General features: G+C 37.1%; 1 protein-coding gene across 2 annotated transcripts in view; it reads left to right on the forward strand.

The window, feature by feature from the left end:
• LOC578180 (staphylococcal nuclease domain-containing protein 1) overlaps positions 1-13,316 on the forward strand; it is a 40,096-nt gene extending 26,780 nt beyond the window's left edge. Inside the window, exons 16-20 of one of the 2 annotated variants that reach the window (XM_030987884.1) lie at positions 3,906-4,038; positions 5,148-5,344; positions 7,396-7,503; positions 10,550-10,798; positions 11,584-13,316. In XM_030987884.1, coding sequence (XP_030843744.1) covers positions 3,906-4,038; positions 5,148-5,344; positions 7,396-7,503; positions 10,550-10,798; positions 11,584-11,649 — 753 coding nt within the window. In that variant the 3' untranslated portion in view covers positions 11,650-13,316. Of the gene's footprint in view, positions 1-3,905; positions 4,039-5,147; positions 5,345-7,395; positions 7,504-10,284; positions 10,372-10,549; positions 10,799-11,583 lie in introns of those variants that run through there. The other variant, XM_030987885.1, reaches the window with a different exon arrangement.
• Positions 13,317-15,722: the final 2,406 nt, after the last annotated feature.

Genomic DNA, 15,722 nt, shown 5'->3' on the forward strand with positions numbered 1-15,722 from the left:
AGCTACTTACGCCCTCTGTATAGCAAACAATGCAGAATCGGTGACCATCTGTCGGTGACCATGGTGGGAGGTCTAATTCCTCCTGGCCAAACTATTACAGAGGGGCTTTAATCTTAATCACAGAGATTGGAAAAAAGTGAGTCAAATGGAATAGTCATATTATAGAGTGTAAATGGATAAAAAGTATGCAACAGTGATGATAACAGATCATTCCATTCATTTCTAGAATGATATCACATTGTGATTATAAACTATCTCGTTAGTCTGAGTTGCAAACCGCCCCATAAACTTTTACAGTGTATTCAGTTTGCTCCTTTTACAAGAAAACATGATGTAGAGTCTGGTAAGAAACCATTATTAGGGAAGTCAATGAATAATGCTGAGGTAATACCTCAGTCACTCTACAAGACCAACTCCAGACCAACTCAAGACCAACCTTAAAGGTATAGACCAGTTTTGGAAACGCCCCCCTCTCCAAAAATGAAATGGAAGCTCTTATTATCAATTGGTTATTTCTTCTGATGTATGACGTTTGAAATTACAAATTGCTGAACGATTTCATCAGGATGGTTTGGTTAATCTAGAAATGGGTTCTATGACACATCCAAAGTCAATTAGCTTTTGGGTGGATGAGTCTTATTTACTTTTATCTTTCTGGATCAAGTGTTAAGAAGGGTGGATCTTGAAGGATTGAGTTCTGGGGAGTGGTGAAAAATAATTTGTGAGCATTATCATTGTTTTTATGCAAGTTTGGAAGAACATCAGAGAAAAAATGTTCCCTGAAAAGCATGGCTCTTCAAATGCCTTCATGTTCTAAATATGACAAATAACCAGCTTAAAAATGAGGCCCGAGTTTTATGCCACATGTTTGTGTAGTCCCATATACATCTTCCTGTGTACAGTGCTTGTTACTTTACCAAGACTGTGCCAAATGTCTTGTCATTGTGTTGACTCCAGAACCTTGCAATACATACATACTTATATGCTACATGATCAGCTTTTTCTGATCGATTCCACAACGTTTCTTTCACAATGCAATCGCATGACCAGGGCCCTATTTCACAAAACCTTTTTTTCAATGACAAATAACAAAATTCAGTGACAAATCTGCAGATGTCACAAGCAAGGATTTCACTAGCTTATAACAAAAACTGTCATTTGATACTGATGACAAGTTTTGTGAAATGGGGCCCTGCACTCAACTTTATCTTTAATTCAGCCAAAAAAATACACGGGGGCGGAGGGCGGATTCGCCCCGGAAACACCATAAACAGCCCCCGAAATAGGCTCAAAATCCGATTCGGGGGCGACATCAAAAAGTGAAATGATCTCAAATCATCCCCGTAACGATTACGAGCGGTCGCATGCTCTCTTCTAGCTGTAACGATTACGAGCGGTCGCATTCATTGTATTCATTGCGTGCATTTCTTGGTCCGCGCGCTGAATCTCTGTGTAAAATTGTATACACAAAAATCGGTCGTAAAAAAACTTGAACCATATTCCATACCTTACCTGGCTTACCATGTCGCACGCAAGTACGCCAAAACACGTACATTTTCGCAGTTGCGAGATCGAGACGGAGCGTAGGGGTCGAATTTTTGGCGGTCGATTTTGTTTTGGTAGAAGCTGAACCTAGACCATGAACCACTAAATGTCGCGAAACTGCAATCAATTTCCATCACGAATTCACGACTGCCGCAATTTTATAAAGTTTCCATAAATAGAGGTATGAAATTAAAGACTATTTTGTGATATTCTCGCCATGTTTACGTAATTTTGATAATCATTTCTTCAAAGTAAAAAAAATCAGACAAAATCACTGTGACTGACACGCATACAATACAGTGCATTGCCGCTGTGCAGTGTGTGTGAGTTGAGCTGAGCTGCAGTTAACTCCAGGAAGCTCCAACACCGGCAGCGCAGGCGTCCGACGCCTGTGGCGCCGGTGTTGGAGCTTCCTGGAGCTACGCTGCAGTTACGCTGCAGTGTGTGTGAGTTGAGCTGAGCTCGAGTCAAAGAGATTTGACACTTTGAAATTGTTATCTGTTGGTTTGCATCATTATTGCCGCGATTTCAATATAGTTTCGTGAATAGATTTACGAAACCTGAGCTTAGAATTAGTAAAAGTATTGTCTACGTTTTTAAACGACTGTCTGATTTTCTTGTGAAAATTTTACTTTCAAAAATGATTACCGTATTTTCCGGCGTAAAGGCCGCAGTATTTTTGGGTGAGAAAAAATCAAAAAGTCGGGGTGCGGCGTATACGCAACAACAACAAAATTCAGCGGTCAAAACATCACGTCCATTTGCACGTATGGGACTATAGGAACGGTAGCATGACTAGACAATGGTACAGGACAATTCTAGAATAACTCTACACAACTTACCGACAAGTTTATGTTGCATAGTTGACATGAAGACGTAAAAAATTATTTTTCTAATAAAATCTGCCGATAGATCTAGATCTAAGTCCATACCATTGCATCGCCAAAAAGTAAACAAAGGGACAGGCCGTTACTTACGGAGCTAGCTGCCGCGCAACGCAACTGCGCAGGTCGAAAAATGCTATTTCGGATTACACCGCACATCGAGGAAGGGGTATTGTAGGATACCAAATCTGCGTACGATACAGTACTAGCTTAAAAGTCGATGAAGATCTGCTCAATTATGATCATTTTTTAGGTTAACTTCTTGTTGATTTATAAGAATATTGATGAATTTGGTATAGTTTGTAAAAAAAAAAGAGTGTTCTACAAGAAAATTACGATCATTTTGTTTGGTCCGCTCTTTTTTTTGTTCTTTTTTTTGTTGTTGTAGTTCTTTTTTTTCATCTACGAAATGTCAAAGTTGGGGGTGCGGCCTATACGGCGGTGCGGCCTTTACGCCGGCAAATACGGTATCGAAATTCATGGCCAGAAATAATCACAATCTAGGGTCTATTATGTTACAGTTCTTGCATCAAATCAATGCATGAAAACTTAGTTATTGAACTAGAAAAAGGGGTTTCTTTTTTAATAGGCAATTATGAAGCCAGAAGCCAGAAACCTTAGCCTACTAAACAAATCTCAACAAACTGTAGGCCTATCCTTTTATGAATTAATGAAAAAGTAGCCCCAGAAAAAAGAACCCTTGAAATGGAAAAAAGATCCCCCGAAAGTTGAAAAAGTAGCCCCCGAAAACTTCCCCAAAATTTGAAATGGAGCCCCCGAAATGAAAAACTTAATTTTTTGCCTGCTTTAATTGTCAAACATGAAGCCAGTGTAATAATTTTAAATTGAAACTTTCATCTGGGGAGTGAACTTTTTTGTGATAGAGTAAAAGGAATCATAGTTTTTTGATTACTTTGCTTGAAATAGTAATTTTTAGCTGCAGGATATTGAAGAGGATGTGAAATAAAGCGGTACAAACCTCCTAGCAAAGACGCGGGGCGCCCCAAACTTTGAATTGTCAACATCCCGATGATGGCCAATTATGAAAGAAGGGTCAATTTGGGTTTCATTACTGATGAAGACTGTAGCTGAACAGCTGAACAAATTTGGCTGTGAAGATTTTGTTTTGAGATCGAAAGTTCAACTTTTAAACATATGATTCATCAATGCAGATGAACTAACACAATGATGATAATAATACACAGCATTTATTAGTTGTTTAATACGGTTGGTTCTTAGCACACCGTTGTCTGACTAAAAAGTACCAACCAAAACTTATAATAAACACACAAATTATAAATCTGTTCGTATTCAATAAATCATGCATATATAATATTAAAAAAAATAAATGAGATCAAACATAAGGTCATACATAAGATCAAACAAACAAACGAGGAATAAGATGGTGTGCACCTCCTTTGACTGGCTCACAACTGCAGAATATCATTCATGAATTAATGTTTTTGTTTTCTTCAGGTATGGGAAGGCTTTGTAGAACAGGTTGAGACTATCCAGGTGGAGGAGACTGAAAGGAAGACCAAATACGTGAAGATCTTAGTGACTGAAGTAGGCCAGGAACTGGACTTCTTTGCACAGTATGTAGAGTCGGGTAAGAAACCAGTATTATGGAAGTCAATGAATAATGCTTCTTTGCACAGTATGTAGAGTCTGGTAAGAAACCAGTATTATGGAAGTCAATGAATAATGCTTCTTTGCACAGTATGTAGAGTCTGGTAAGAAACCAGTATTATGGAAGTCAATGAATAATGCTTCTTTGCACAGTATGTAGAGTCTGGTAAGAAACCAGTATTAGGGAAGTCAATGAATCACAGTATGTAGAGTCTGGTAAGAAACCAGTATTAGGGAAGTCAATGAATAATGCTGAGGTAATACCTCAGTCACTCCACAAGAACAACTCCAGACCAACTCAAGACCAACCTTAAAGGTATAGACCAGTTTTGGAAACGCCCCCTCTCCAAAAACGAAATGGAAGCTCTTATTACCAATCTTGTGAAAGAATATGTTTTGACCAATCTGTGATGATACATGATCTGTTATGCTTGTTGAGGATGGGTTGAATTGCGTGCATCACGAATATAAGAACCAGCGAATATGTTTTGGGGTCGATCAGCGCGAAAATTTAATCACGCTAGAATAACAGGGTTTACAGTAGTGTGTAAAGGGTCAAAAAGTATGCAACAGTGATGACAACAGATCATTCCATTCATTTTTAGAATGATATCACATTGTGATTATAAACTATCTCGTTAGTCTGAGTTGCAAGTCGTCCCATAACCGTTTACATGGTATTCAGTTGGCTACTTGGTGGTGTTCTTTCAATGATTTTTTAAAGTGATGGCAATATTTAAAGCCCATATTGCAATAAGTTGGGTTTTGGATTGCATTCTTTTTCTGTTGAACACCTCTTGCGCTAGACGTTAATCTACATTTGCCACTCTCCACCCAGGTGTTAAATGGGTACCTGTTACGATGCTAAAGTTAATGTGGTTGGAAGAGCTAGTGGCGCTTGTAAAATGGCGACTGGCTGGGATGCTCCCAAGGGAGTGGAGAATGTGCATGCATTGTGTACGGTTAAGCTTGAATCTGATGACCGAGGTAATAATATGTACTGCGCCTAGAAACAAAGTACTGTATTAGGCGCATTATGAATATGAACTATTATTATTTTTATTTTTATTATATAATTTGTTTGTTTAGGTCCTAAGTTTGAGCAGTTGATGACTCAGTTACGTGCAGAGTTAGAAGCATCTCCACCTCTCCCAGGATCTTATACTCCTCAAGCCGGTAAACTGTGTGCTGCTAAGTTTGATATGGACGGTCAGTGGTATCGAGCCAAGGTAGAGAGAGTCACATCCAGGGAGAAGGTCACTGTACTCTTCATCGACTTTGGAAATGTGAGTAGAATTGGTACACATATATATATATATAATATATATATGCGTGAAGAAAATGGTCTAGGAACGTGAGACGTAGCTGTACTTTACAATTTTATTACGAGCTTTCAGCTTGTGAGGCCTTCTTCAGGTTCTGAAGTGCAAACACATACAAAAACCAGTACATTGTATGAACAAATATTCTGGAACACCCGCTGTCATGTCAGAGTTGAAAATTCTCGAAATTTTATACATATATATATATATATATATATATAAGAAGTTGAGTTCAGTTTCGAAATATGCTACATCCACTTTTTATTGACTCTTTTTTTAAGCACGAATGTAGTAATTTTGAGTAGACATCCCCAAAAGTTGAATTTCATAAGAATTTCATGTGTGAGTAAGGTATGATTTTGGTACCTTACTCACACACTCTGTGGTGGGGAGCTACGGGGCTGGAGTTGCTAACAAATCCAACGCACCTTCGGAGACTCACAGCGTGCAATCATCGGTGTTCTTAACTTTTCAGTAAGATAATTCTGAATTATAATTGAGACTATCTAATTAATTAAAGCGACAAACTAACCTCGGTAGATTTCTAATAACAATACAAAAGCTTGTTCATTTCTCCATTTGACAGTACGATAGGGGTAAGACCAGATAACATTATAAAAAAGATCATTCCTTCCACCATGCTTCCATCCTGCGATAGGTTGGCCATTCAGGTTTCTGTATGGATGCGAAGCACCTAGTGTCCCATGAATGTGCTAATCTGCCTAAAAATCGATGAAGATTTGCTCAATTACGATCATTTTTTAGGTAAACTTCCTGTTTATTTATAAAATGATTGATAATTTTGGTAGGAAAAATAGGTAGGAAAAATAGAGTTCTACGGGAAAATTACAATTATTTTCTGTGGTCCGTTTTTTTTTTTTTTTTTTTTTTTCTCTACGAAATGTCAAAGTTGGGGGTGCGGCCTATGCGGCGGTGCGGCCTTTACGCCGGCAAATACGGTACACAATGTTGTGCCATGTGAGCCCTCCCTGGCCAATCACTTTACAGGAATCTTTAATTTTTGATGTAGGATATAATATTGTCAAATATTGAATTGTAAACATTTAATCTTACTCTGCTAAATTGAGGAACATTCAATCAAGAAAGAAGTTGGCAGTTTGATAATAATAATAATATTGCTGCTTATATAGCGCTTATTACATATGTGATGTCCGAGTTTCTAAGCGCTTTACAAATATGTTATTACCCCGGTCATCGGATTCTGGTTTGCCCGCTCACAATGTAGGCACTTTGTTCAATCCCTGGGGAGCATTCCAACAAGAGCTACTAGGCTCAAATCGCACACAGTGTCATTTTCGAGTGGTTTAGGGCACTTGACTGGAGATGCGAAGGTCGAGGGTTTGAATCCCGACACGGCACTAATATCATTTGGCAAGATATTAACCTGCACTTGCTACTCTCCACCGAGGTGTTAAAATGGGTACCCGGTAGGATGCAACTGTCATTGTTGGTCAAACCGTTTTTTTGCGTCAAGTAACGCCTAGCTGGAATGCTCCCCAGGGAGTGGAGATTGTGCACACAGTGTGTGTGGGCAAGCACTGAATCCCAATGATGGGGGTAATAGTATATCTGTAAAGCGATTAGAGACGTACGAGATGTATTAAAGGGATCCAGTAACTTTGTCTTAGATCCTTTAAAACAATCCTTGATTTAGCTCATGCTGCAATGATAATTATTAACCTTTATGCCAATCAGGAACCCCATGACTTTTACAAGCCGATCGTCTGTCTGATTATCAAGATATTTATGATCGAAATTACAAATTTTGAAAAACGTTTGCCAAACGGTTTTTATAACACTACAGTCTATTGGGATAAACGAGTATGCTAAAACCGGTCACTCAAAGGTTTTTACGTTTTAGAGGCACTTTTTGATCATTTTGAAGCGCAATTTGTTTAGGGTTTCAATATAACACCGACACTGATAACACGTATATTATTATTATTATTTCTCCAGTTTGAACTATAATCCATCCCGATGTTTGTTTTGTACAGCGTGAACTGGTACCATCGACAAGCCTGGCCACTCTTCCCCCTAGCTATCACACTCAGACTCCTCAGGCACAGAAGTATCATCTAGCATGCGTACAATTACCTAAAGATGTAAGTATTTCATATTAGTATTATTATTCTTATTATTATTATCAATTTCATTTCATTTTTTGTTTGGTACATTTGATAAAAATCACAATTACAAACATACACAATACAAAGGAAAGTCCAACAAATGACATAGCAGAACAGAAGTATCAAAATGTAGGGGGGGGGGGGGGGACAAACAAATGTTTTACTTTTTTGAGGCACTCCATGATCGTTTTGAAGGGCAATTTTTTAGGGCTTCAATATTACACCATATCACAGACAGTGATAACAGGACGGGCCATGCATCTCAGATTTAACATTTTTATACGATGCCTTTACAGAGACTTTAGAAATAACGCACAGAGGGTCAATTTTCTCTTACCAGATTGAGAATCTAGTAAATGGACAGTCACACCCTGGAATACTTTGTTCCCCTGTGATGCTGCAAGTCTAGGTCACTAATTTCAGAGCAAAGTTAGGTCTCTCAAGTTAGACTAAGCCTAGGTCACTAAAGTTGAATCAAGTCTAGGTCACTAATTTCAGAGCAAAGTTAGGTCTCTCAAGTTAGACTAAGCCTAGGACACTAAAGTTGAACCAAGTCTAGGTCACTAATTTCAGAGCAACGTTAAGGTCTCTCAAGTTAGACCAATCCTAGGTCACTGAAGTTGAACCAAGGCTAGGTCATTAATTTCAGAGCAAAGTTAGGTCTCTCAAGTTAGACCAAGCCTAGGTCAATGAAGTTGAACCAAGGCTAGGTCACTAATTTCAGAGCAAAGTTAGGTCTGTCAAGTTTAGACCAAGCCTAGGTCACTGAAATTGAACCAAGGCTTGGTCATTAATTTTGGAGCAAAGTCTAGGTTTCTCAATCGGAACCTAATGTAGAGAATCAGGATTATTATTAATCATTTGAATTATTATTGGAATTTTTTAAATATAAAAGTTCTTCCACGGAGTTGTTATCCTGAGGCCATTTCCTTCTGAACTTGTCACTTGCACTCAACTGTGTTTTTGGTTTGTTTGTTTTTAAGTAAAGCCCTTGTGAACTTGACTTTAGTGCCCCCCCCCCCCCATCCCTCCCTCATATTTCATGAGATTTCTGAGATGTCGTTGATCCTTGCTTTGGATGTAAATTCCCATATGTAAAACAGCAGTCGGCTATGAGGTTGCATTGTGATAACCTTGATTTGACTTTCCATTATTGAAAGCTATTTACACAATGATCTCTCTCAAGTTATGAATGGAGTACTTAGATATTGCTGCATGCATCTTTTTATACAATAAGCCAGTTCGTAAATAGCTTTGGATACGTCTCACTTGTGCACTTTAGAATAATCACTGCCGAAGTGATGGAGGTGCTTTATGAATACCTTTTGTTTGCCTCTTGAGAAGTATACTTCCACCTGTGTATCAGATAAATGTACTGTCGGTGCATAAATGAATACTGATTACATAAGGTTCATGAGCTCGATACCAGTATTCGACTCAATGGTTTTACAATTTAGGAACAAATGACCTTTATCTGCCCAGCCCATGCGCAAATCCTAATTACGAACTCGCTTATTAGGACAGTATATACAAAACATATACAAGCAGGACCCTGTCTATTAAAAACTTGTTATCAATGCTAAATATCTGTGACAAATTTAGGTCTCTGTTAATCAAATTCCAATAACGATTATTGTAACTTGTCATTGATAACAAGTTTTATGAAACAGGGCCCAGATCAGTGTACACAAGACATTGCAGTGTCAGGACAATCAATACCTGAATGACTCTCGGTTCATAGGTCTGAATTTAATCCTGATCATAGAGAATGGAGCAAAATGAGTCAAATAAAATCTAGTCATATTATAGTGTGTAAAAGGATAAAAAATATGCAACAGTGATGACAACAGATCATTCCATTCATTTTAGAATGATATTACATTGTGATTATAAACTATCTCGTTAGTCTGAGTTGCAAACCGTCCCATGAACTTTCAGTGTATTCAGTTTACTCCCTTTACAAGAAAACATGATTAAAAACCAATTGATGAAATCCATTTTTTCTTTTGATGTAGGACTTATGAAATTACATATAAATATCTTGCTTAATGATTTCATCAGGATGGTTTGGTTAATTTAGAAATGGGTTCTAATACACATCCATAGTCAATTAGCTTTTGGGTGGCGGAGTCAAAAGCCAACCCTCTATGATTGCGTAAATATGAAAGGGGTATTAGAAACAGCAAGTGTGTGTGAAATGTAAGTTCTTATTAAAAAAATGAGAGTAAGTGACCATCGATTAAGACTAGGAAATGAGTTTTATAAAACTTCTTATTAATGCTAAATATCTATGACAAATTTGCTCTCAGTCAATCAAATTCCATGATTTCAGTAGCTTAGAACGACTATTGTAACTTGTTGTCATCGATAAAAAGTTTTTATGAAACGGGGCCCATTACACAAGTCGAACAATATATTAGGAAAATTCATTTCAATTTCGTACTTTAAATGAACATGGTGATAAATATAGAGCCGTTTGTTTTTGTTTATAGGAAGAGAATCGGCAGGATGCGATAGGAGCTATACAGGTCATTAGGAAAATTCATTTTAATCTTGTACTTTAAAGTTGCTCAAGCGTGGATGTATAGAGGGCAGCACACGGAGGTACGCACGGGAGCGTAATACCCATTGGCTCAGTCTTATAGTGATCGGGAGTGATCGCCAAGTGGCCTACTTCACGAACGACTATATACCCACGCTTGAGCAACTTGAAATGAACATGGTGATGAATATTGAGCCGTTTGTTTTTGTTTGCAGGAAGAGAATCGCCAGGATGCGATAGAAGCTATACAGGTCATTAGGAAAATTCATTTTAATCTTGTACTTTAAAGTTGCTCAAGCATGGGTGTATAGAGGGCAGCACACGGAGGTACGCACGGGAGCGTAATACCCATTGGCTCAGTCTTATAGTGATCGGGAGTGATCGCCAAGTTGCCTACTTCACGAACGACTATATACCCACGCTCGAGCAACTTGAAATGAACATGGTGATGAATATTGAGCCATTTGTTTTTGTTTGCAGGAAGAGAATCGCCAGGATGCGATAGAAGCTGTACAAGTCAGCATCATGAACAACACCTACCTGGCTAACGTGGAGTATAGGAATGGCGCGCTGGAGTACGTTACGCTGCTCACACCGGAGAAGAAGGACGATGTGGCAGAGGGACTGCTCAGAGATGGTCTCATCTTAGCCGAGAAGAGACGAGAGAAAAGACTAGCTAAACTCGTCACCGAATACGCAAAGGCCCAAGAAGCCGCGAGAAAGGACCATGTAAGTACTTCTCCTCAACATTTTTTTTCTTCTTCAAAATAGTTTTTTTTATTGATTCCAAACAATATATAAATCAATCTTAGAAATGAAGTACAGTTGTTTTTCACCTTGACATGAATTCAAAACATATTCATTACATAGATTGTATGTTTGATGGAGGAAAAAAAATGGAATCAGTTGTAACATAAAACAAATAACCCCATCCAACAAAACACTACTAACCCCCCCCCCCCCCCCACCATGCGACACACACACACACACACACCACACTTCCACACAAATACCACACACTGTTCCTAGCCTCCTCAAAATACCCATGCTCACATGACAGTTGCTCAGTGGGCAGTCGGTAGCGAATTCCAAGCATGCAGTTTCAACCAATCAGAGGCCTAGAATCTACATATGCGTTTTATAAAGTAAAACCTGTTTATAAAGACCGCTCAAGGGCAACAAAAAAGTGGGTCCTTACCGAAAATCATATACTACACTGTTGTTTGTGTAAATAACCTTCCACTTTCGCTTTTGTTCAACTTCAAGCTCATTCAGATATCAAACAATAAGCTGCTGTTTGTTTTTTAATTTTGTTTATAGGGGAGGGGGGGCGGTTAACATCTAAATGAACAGCAACCGAGTGGACCTAAGTTCCCATGTGTTACGTTATAAGATAAAGAAGTTTGAAGTGTATTACAATTATATAAAAAATGGCTCAGTTTTAATACCACTTTGTATCTGGAGGAGGCTTTAGCTGCCGATGTATGAAATATTCTCATATTTTCTCTTTACAGAAAAATTTGTGGCGATACGGCGACATCACAGAGGACGACGCCAAGGAATTTGGCTTTTCGGGGTGAAGCGTCACAGATCTAACCTCGACTTCAGTCTTCAAATAGAAAGAAAAAAACACTTGACATGACCCAAAATTCAAATGCTTTAACAAAAATTAAAATAAACAAGTCAATATCATGAATTCTGTCAAATGCTTTTGAAAATGCTTTTGTTACATGAATGTCTGTTCAACCTGATTTTGATAAATATTTTCTTTTTTGCTCCTACTAAATTTGAGCTGGACATGGACATCGTTAAATAGGGTTTTTCATTACAGATCTTATGAGGAAAAAAAATGATAAAGGAGAGACAGTCAGGAACAGTCTTTAGTAGGCAGTTTACATGTAGGTACTTATTTACTGGAAACAAATGTTTTTATCAAGTTGTTATGTTTGAATTTTGTTGAGTTCAACAACATTTGACTATGTTGAATTTACAACCCTAAAGCATCCCTTAAAGCAATGCTGATTTCAGTGTCACGATACTTGCATGCTTGAAAACTTCCCTTCAAATAAGGGCAAGAATAACCCTGATGGGCGGGGCATCGAATATGCCCGTTCCAAACCTACATTTAAACATTTACAAAGCAACTTTCTATATAAAAAAACAGCAGTGAACGGTGTTTGCCATTTTTCATCTTGTTAGGTGTATACATAATATATTCATCAGTTAACGATGCATAGGCTTTGCCTTAAATATGGGGCTCGTCCTATACACATAAGGGTTAAAATCATGTCAGTGTGACTTTTCTATTTGAAGACTTGAACAACCCAGCATGCTCAAGTGAATAATAGATACTCTCTAACAAATTAAAAGAGAACCTTAGATACATTTAATCAGAAATATCTTTATTATGCTTCCAAGAAGAAAAGGTCAGAGATAAATTAGGAATTTAAAATGTAAATGGATGTCTCGACAGTAGTTTTACTTTGAGACGATTTATTAATTTTCATTGTATTAGTAGCATGTAACAATGTATGTCTATGTTAGTTGTAGTTTTAGTTGAATGGGGTCAAAACAGGAGTTGTTTGTTTTTGGCCGAGGTATAACACGGCTTGTCTTACGTAGTATTGTTCTTTCTTTATGTGGTGTTTGGGAAATGATCATCATTATTCCTTATTTCTCACTTTATTTCGGTATAAAAGGACAATAGGAACGACCTTTGTTTCTTCTTCTTTGTCCCCTGTAGCTCCTCTGCCTTTTGCATGAAAGTGAAGGGTTGGGGGGGGGGGGGGCATTTTATTGAAATTAGCCATTCTTTTGTGCAAATTTTCGTGTAACATTTCGTTTCTTTCTCCTTCTTTAACTCCATAATATTTCTGCTATTATCTACCCTCTACTTTGTTCTCTTGTATTGAATAGTTCTTTATTCTAAGTTGACAACAGGAATGTAAGAATCATGACAGTAATTGTAATTCTACTTGTTCTTTACATATAATACATGTATTTGTGTTTCAGACAAAAACTGAATTTCGTTATAACGTGGAAAGGAAAAGTAATCGCTTTGGAATATGTTACAGTTGCTTGTAAACAGTTTTTAAGTTTAGCATTTTTTCCCAGATTATGCATCTTCAATAATATACATTGAGAAACATTGATAAATACCAAATGAAATATTCAGGAAATTTACTTGTGCTTAAATTCGTTATTTTTTAAATGTATTAATTAATTAAACACAAAGTGTCATTATCTACATTGTTCATTCTTTCCAGAAAATATTTTTTTATCCTTGGTTATCTAGCTGTGTAAACAATTAACTCACAGTTTTAGTCATACTTGGTGAGGGAAAACATTTTGATGATGACTTTTCCTATTATTATGGGGCGATTGATGGAAAATGCAAAGCGCATTTTATAAGACCTGGGGGGGGGGGGGGGTGTTTCACACAGATCCCAAGTTGAATTTTATCTCTAAGTTGGACTTGGAAATGATGGAAAGCTGTTAGCATCTATGAAAATATTTTGTAAAAGTTATTTTTAAATGTCATAAAATGTTGATTCAAATCATTCATATTTTCAAGGAGATTTCATGTTCTTGATGTGGAATTTATGAAAAAATTAAAATCTAAAAATACTTGCATTGAATATATTTTATTTGAAGGCAACAAATGGCTCTCCATAATGTTTAAGTCCAACTTAGAGTTAAGTTTGACTTCAGATCTTTGTGAAACACCCCCCTGTTGGTCTTACTAGTGAAGGCCACTCCAGGTTATTCAGTATCAGAATGACAACACATTCTCCATGAGAATCGATTCTCTAGTGTCTTTAAGAAATACATGTGCAAGAGATAATACATGGATATTATATGTAAGACATCTCATCATTACATGAATTTGGTAATCACTTCATTATCAAATGTACTATGCAATGGTTTAATGTATCATTGTTTGTACACAACCATGAATCAAGACATTGTTTCTTGATAGGTATTCATTGTTTATAATCAGGGGGGTGTTTCACAAAGATTATAAGTCAAACTTAACTCTAAGTTGGACTTAAATATTATGGAGAGCCATTTGTAGCCTTAAAATAGAATAAATCCAAAAGCGAAAATTCAAGTATTTTTGAGTTTTCATAAATTCCACATCAAGAACATGAAATCTCCCATGATAATAGAAAATATGAATGATTTGAATCGAGATATTATGCCTTTTAAATACCTTTAACAAAATATTTTCAATGATGCTAATGGCTTTCCATAATTTTTAAGTTCAACTTAAAGTCTTTGTGAAACACCCCCCTGGTATTTGATGAACTAGCCATCTACTTCAATTGCTCATATTCCATTATAAAACATATATGTCTTTATGGGATTTTATTACTTTTATTTTTAGTATAGCAGCCAAGTAGTATTAAACCTTTTCTGAGAAGAAACTTGTCTGTTGAAGTGATTTCTCTGGGGATTTTAGGTCTGTAACCTGACCTGGGGGGGGGGGGGGGGTGTTTCACAAAGATCCCTAGTCGAGCTTAGCTCTAAGTTGGACTTAAATATTATGGAGAGCCATTTGTAGCCTTAAAAATAGAATATATTCAAAAGCGAAAATTCAAGTATTTTAGAGTTTTTATAAATTCCACTTCAAGAACATGAAATCTCCTTGATGATAGAGAATATGAATGATATGAATCAACATTTTAAGCCTTTCTAAATAACTTTTACAAAGAATTTTCAAAGATACTAACGGCTTTCCATAACTATTAAGTCCATCTTGGAGATACCAGTAAGTTCAACTTTGTGAAAAACACCCCTGGTGTCTAAGATGTTTATTTAAAGGTAATACAAAGTTTTGGGAAATTTTGAAAATTTGGGTGGATAGTGAATCTTTACAATTTTGATATATTTGGATGCCCCTGTGGATGTATTATAAGCACTACAAAAATTGACCCCTAAAACACTTCTGTTTTCGAGAAAAATTGAATATAAAAATTTACCGGTGCTCCCGGTAAATTTTGATAAATTTCAAATAGCGCCTACGGTCGTACAATGGTAGCTGCGACCATGAAAATCTCAGAATATGTAGTTGTGATATATAATTTCCAAACGGGAATAGATAATCGGTCGATTTTAGTCAAGAAACATCGTTTCATAGCTAAATTAATATCTTGACCTTGAGACCTTATAACTTCATAACTTTAGACTCAATTTCAACCGGGACAACGATCAATGAATATTGTAGGAACGCATATGCTTCCAATATGTTAATTTGAACCAAATTCATGACGCCATACCAAAACTTTGTAATACCTTTAACAAATGCAAAATTGTGCTAACTTTGCTAAGCCCAAATTTCAACCAAATTTGACCAGTGTGTTTTTGCCATGTGTATACACATTTATGCCTGTATGCACCCCTTTTAGGCACAGGAAAAGTGTGGTGTAATGACCGACAATAGAATGCCAATGAGACTATAAGAGCCCAAGTATAGAAGAGGATGGCCCACCCGCCACATTGGGTAGCTTTTGATCCTTACAACCTACTTGATCTACAGTGTGAAATTTACTCACTGTGCCACGTCTTCTCACAAGTCCCTGTCTTACAAAAAAAAACTGTTTTGATGTCGCTACTCGACGGCAACCCGCTCTTGTAGAGATCAATTTTCAGC

This window comes from Strongylocentrotus purpuratus, unplaced genomic scaffold, assembly GCF_000002235.5.
Source record: "Strongylocentrotus purpuratus isolate Spur 01 unplaced genomic scaffold, Spur_5.0 spur5_scaffold_17, whole genome shotgun sequence".
Taxonomy (NCBI): domain Eukaryota; kingdom Metazoa; phylum Echinodermata; class Echinoidea; order Camarodonta; family Strongylocentrotidae; genus Strongylocentrotus; species Strongylocentrotus purpuratus.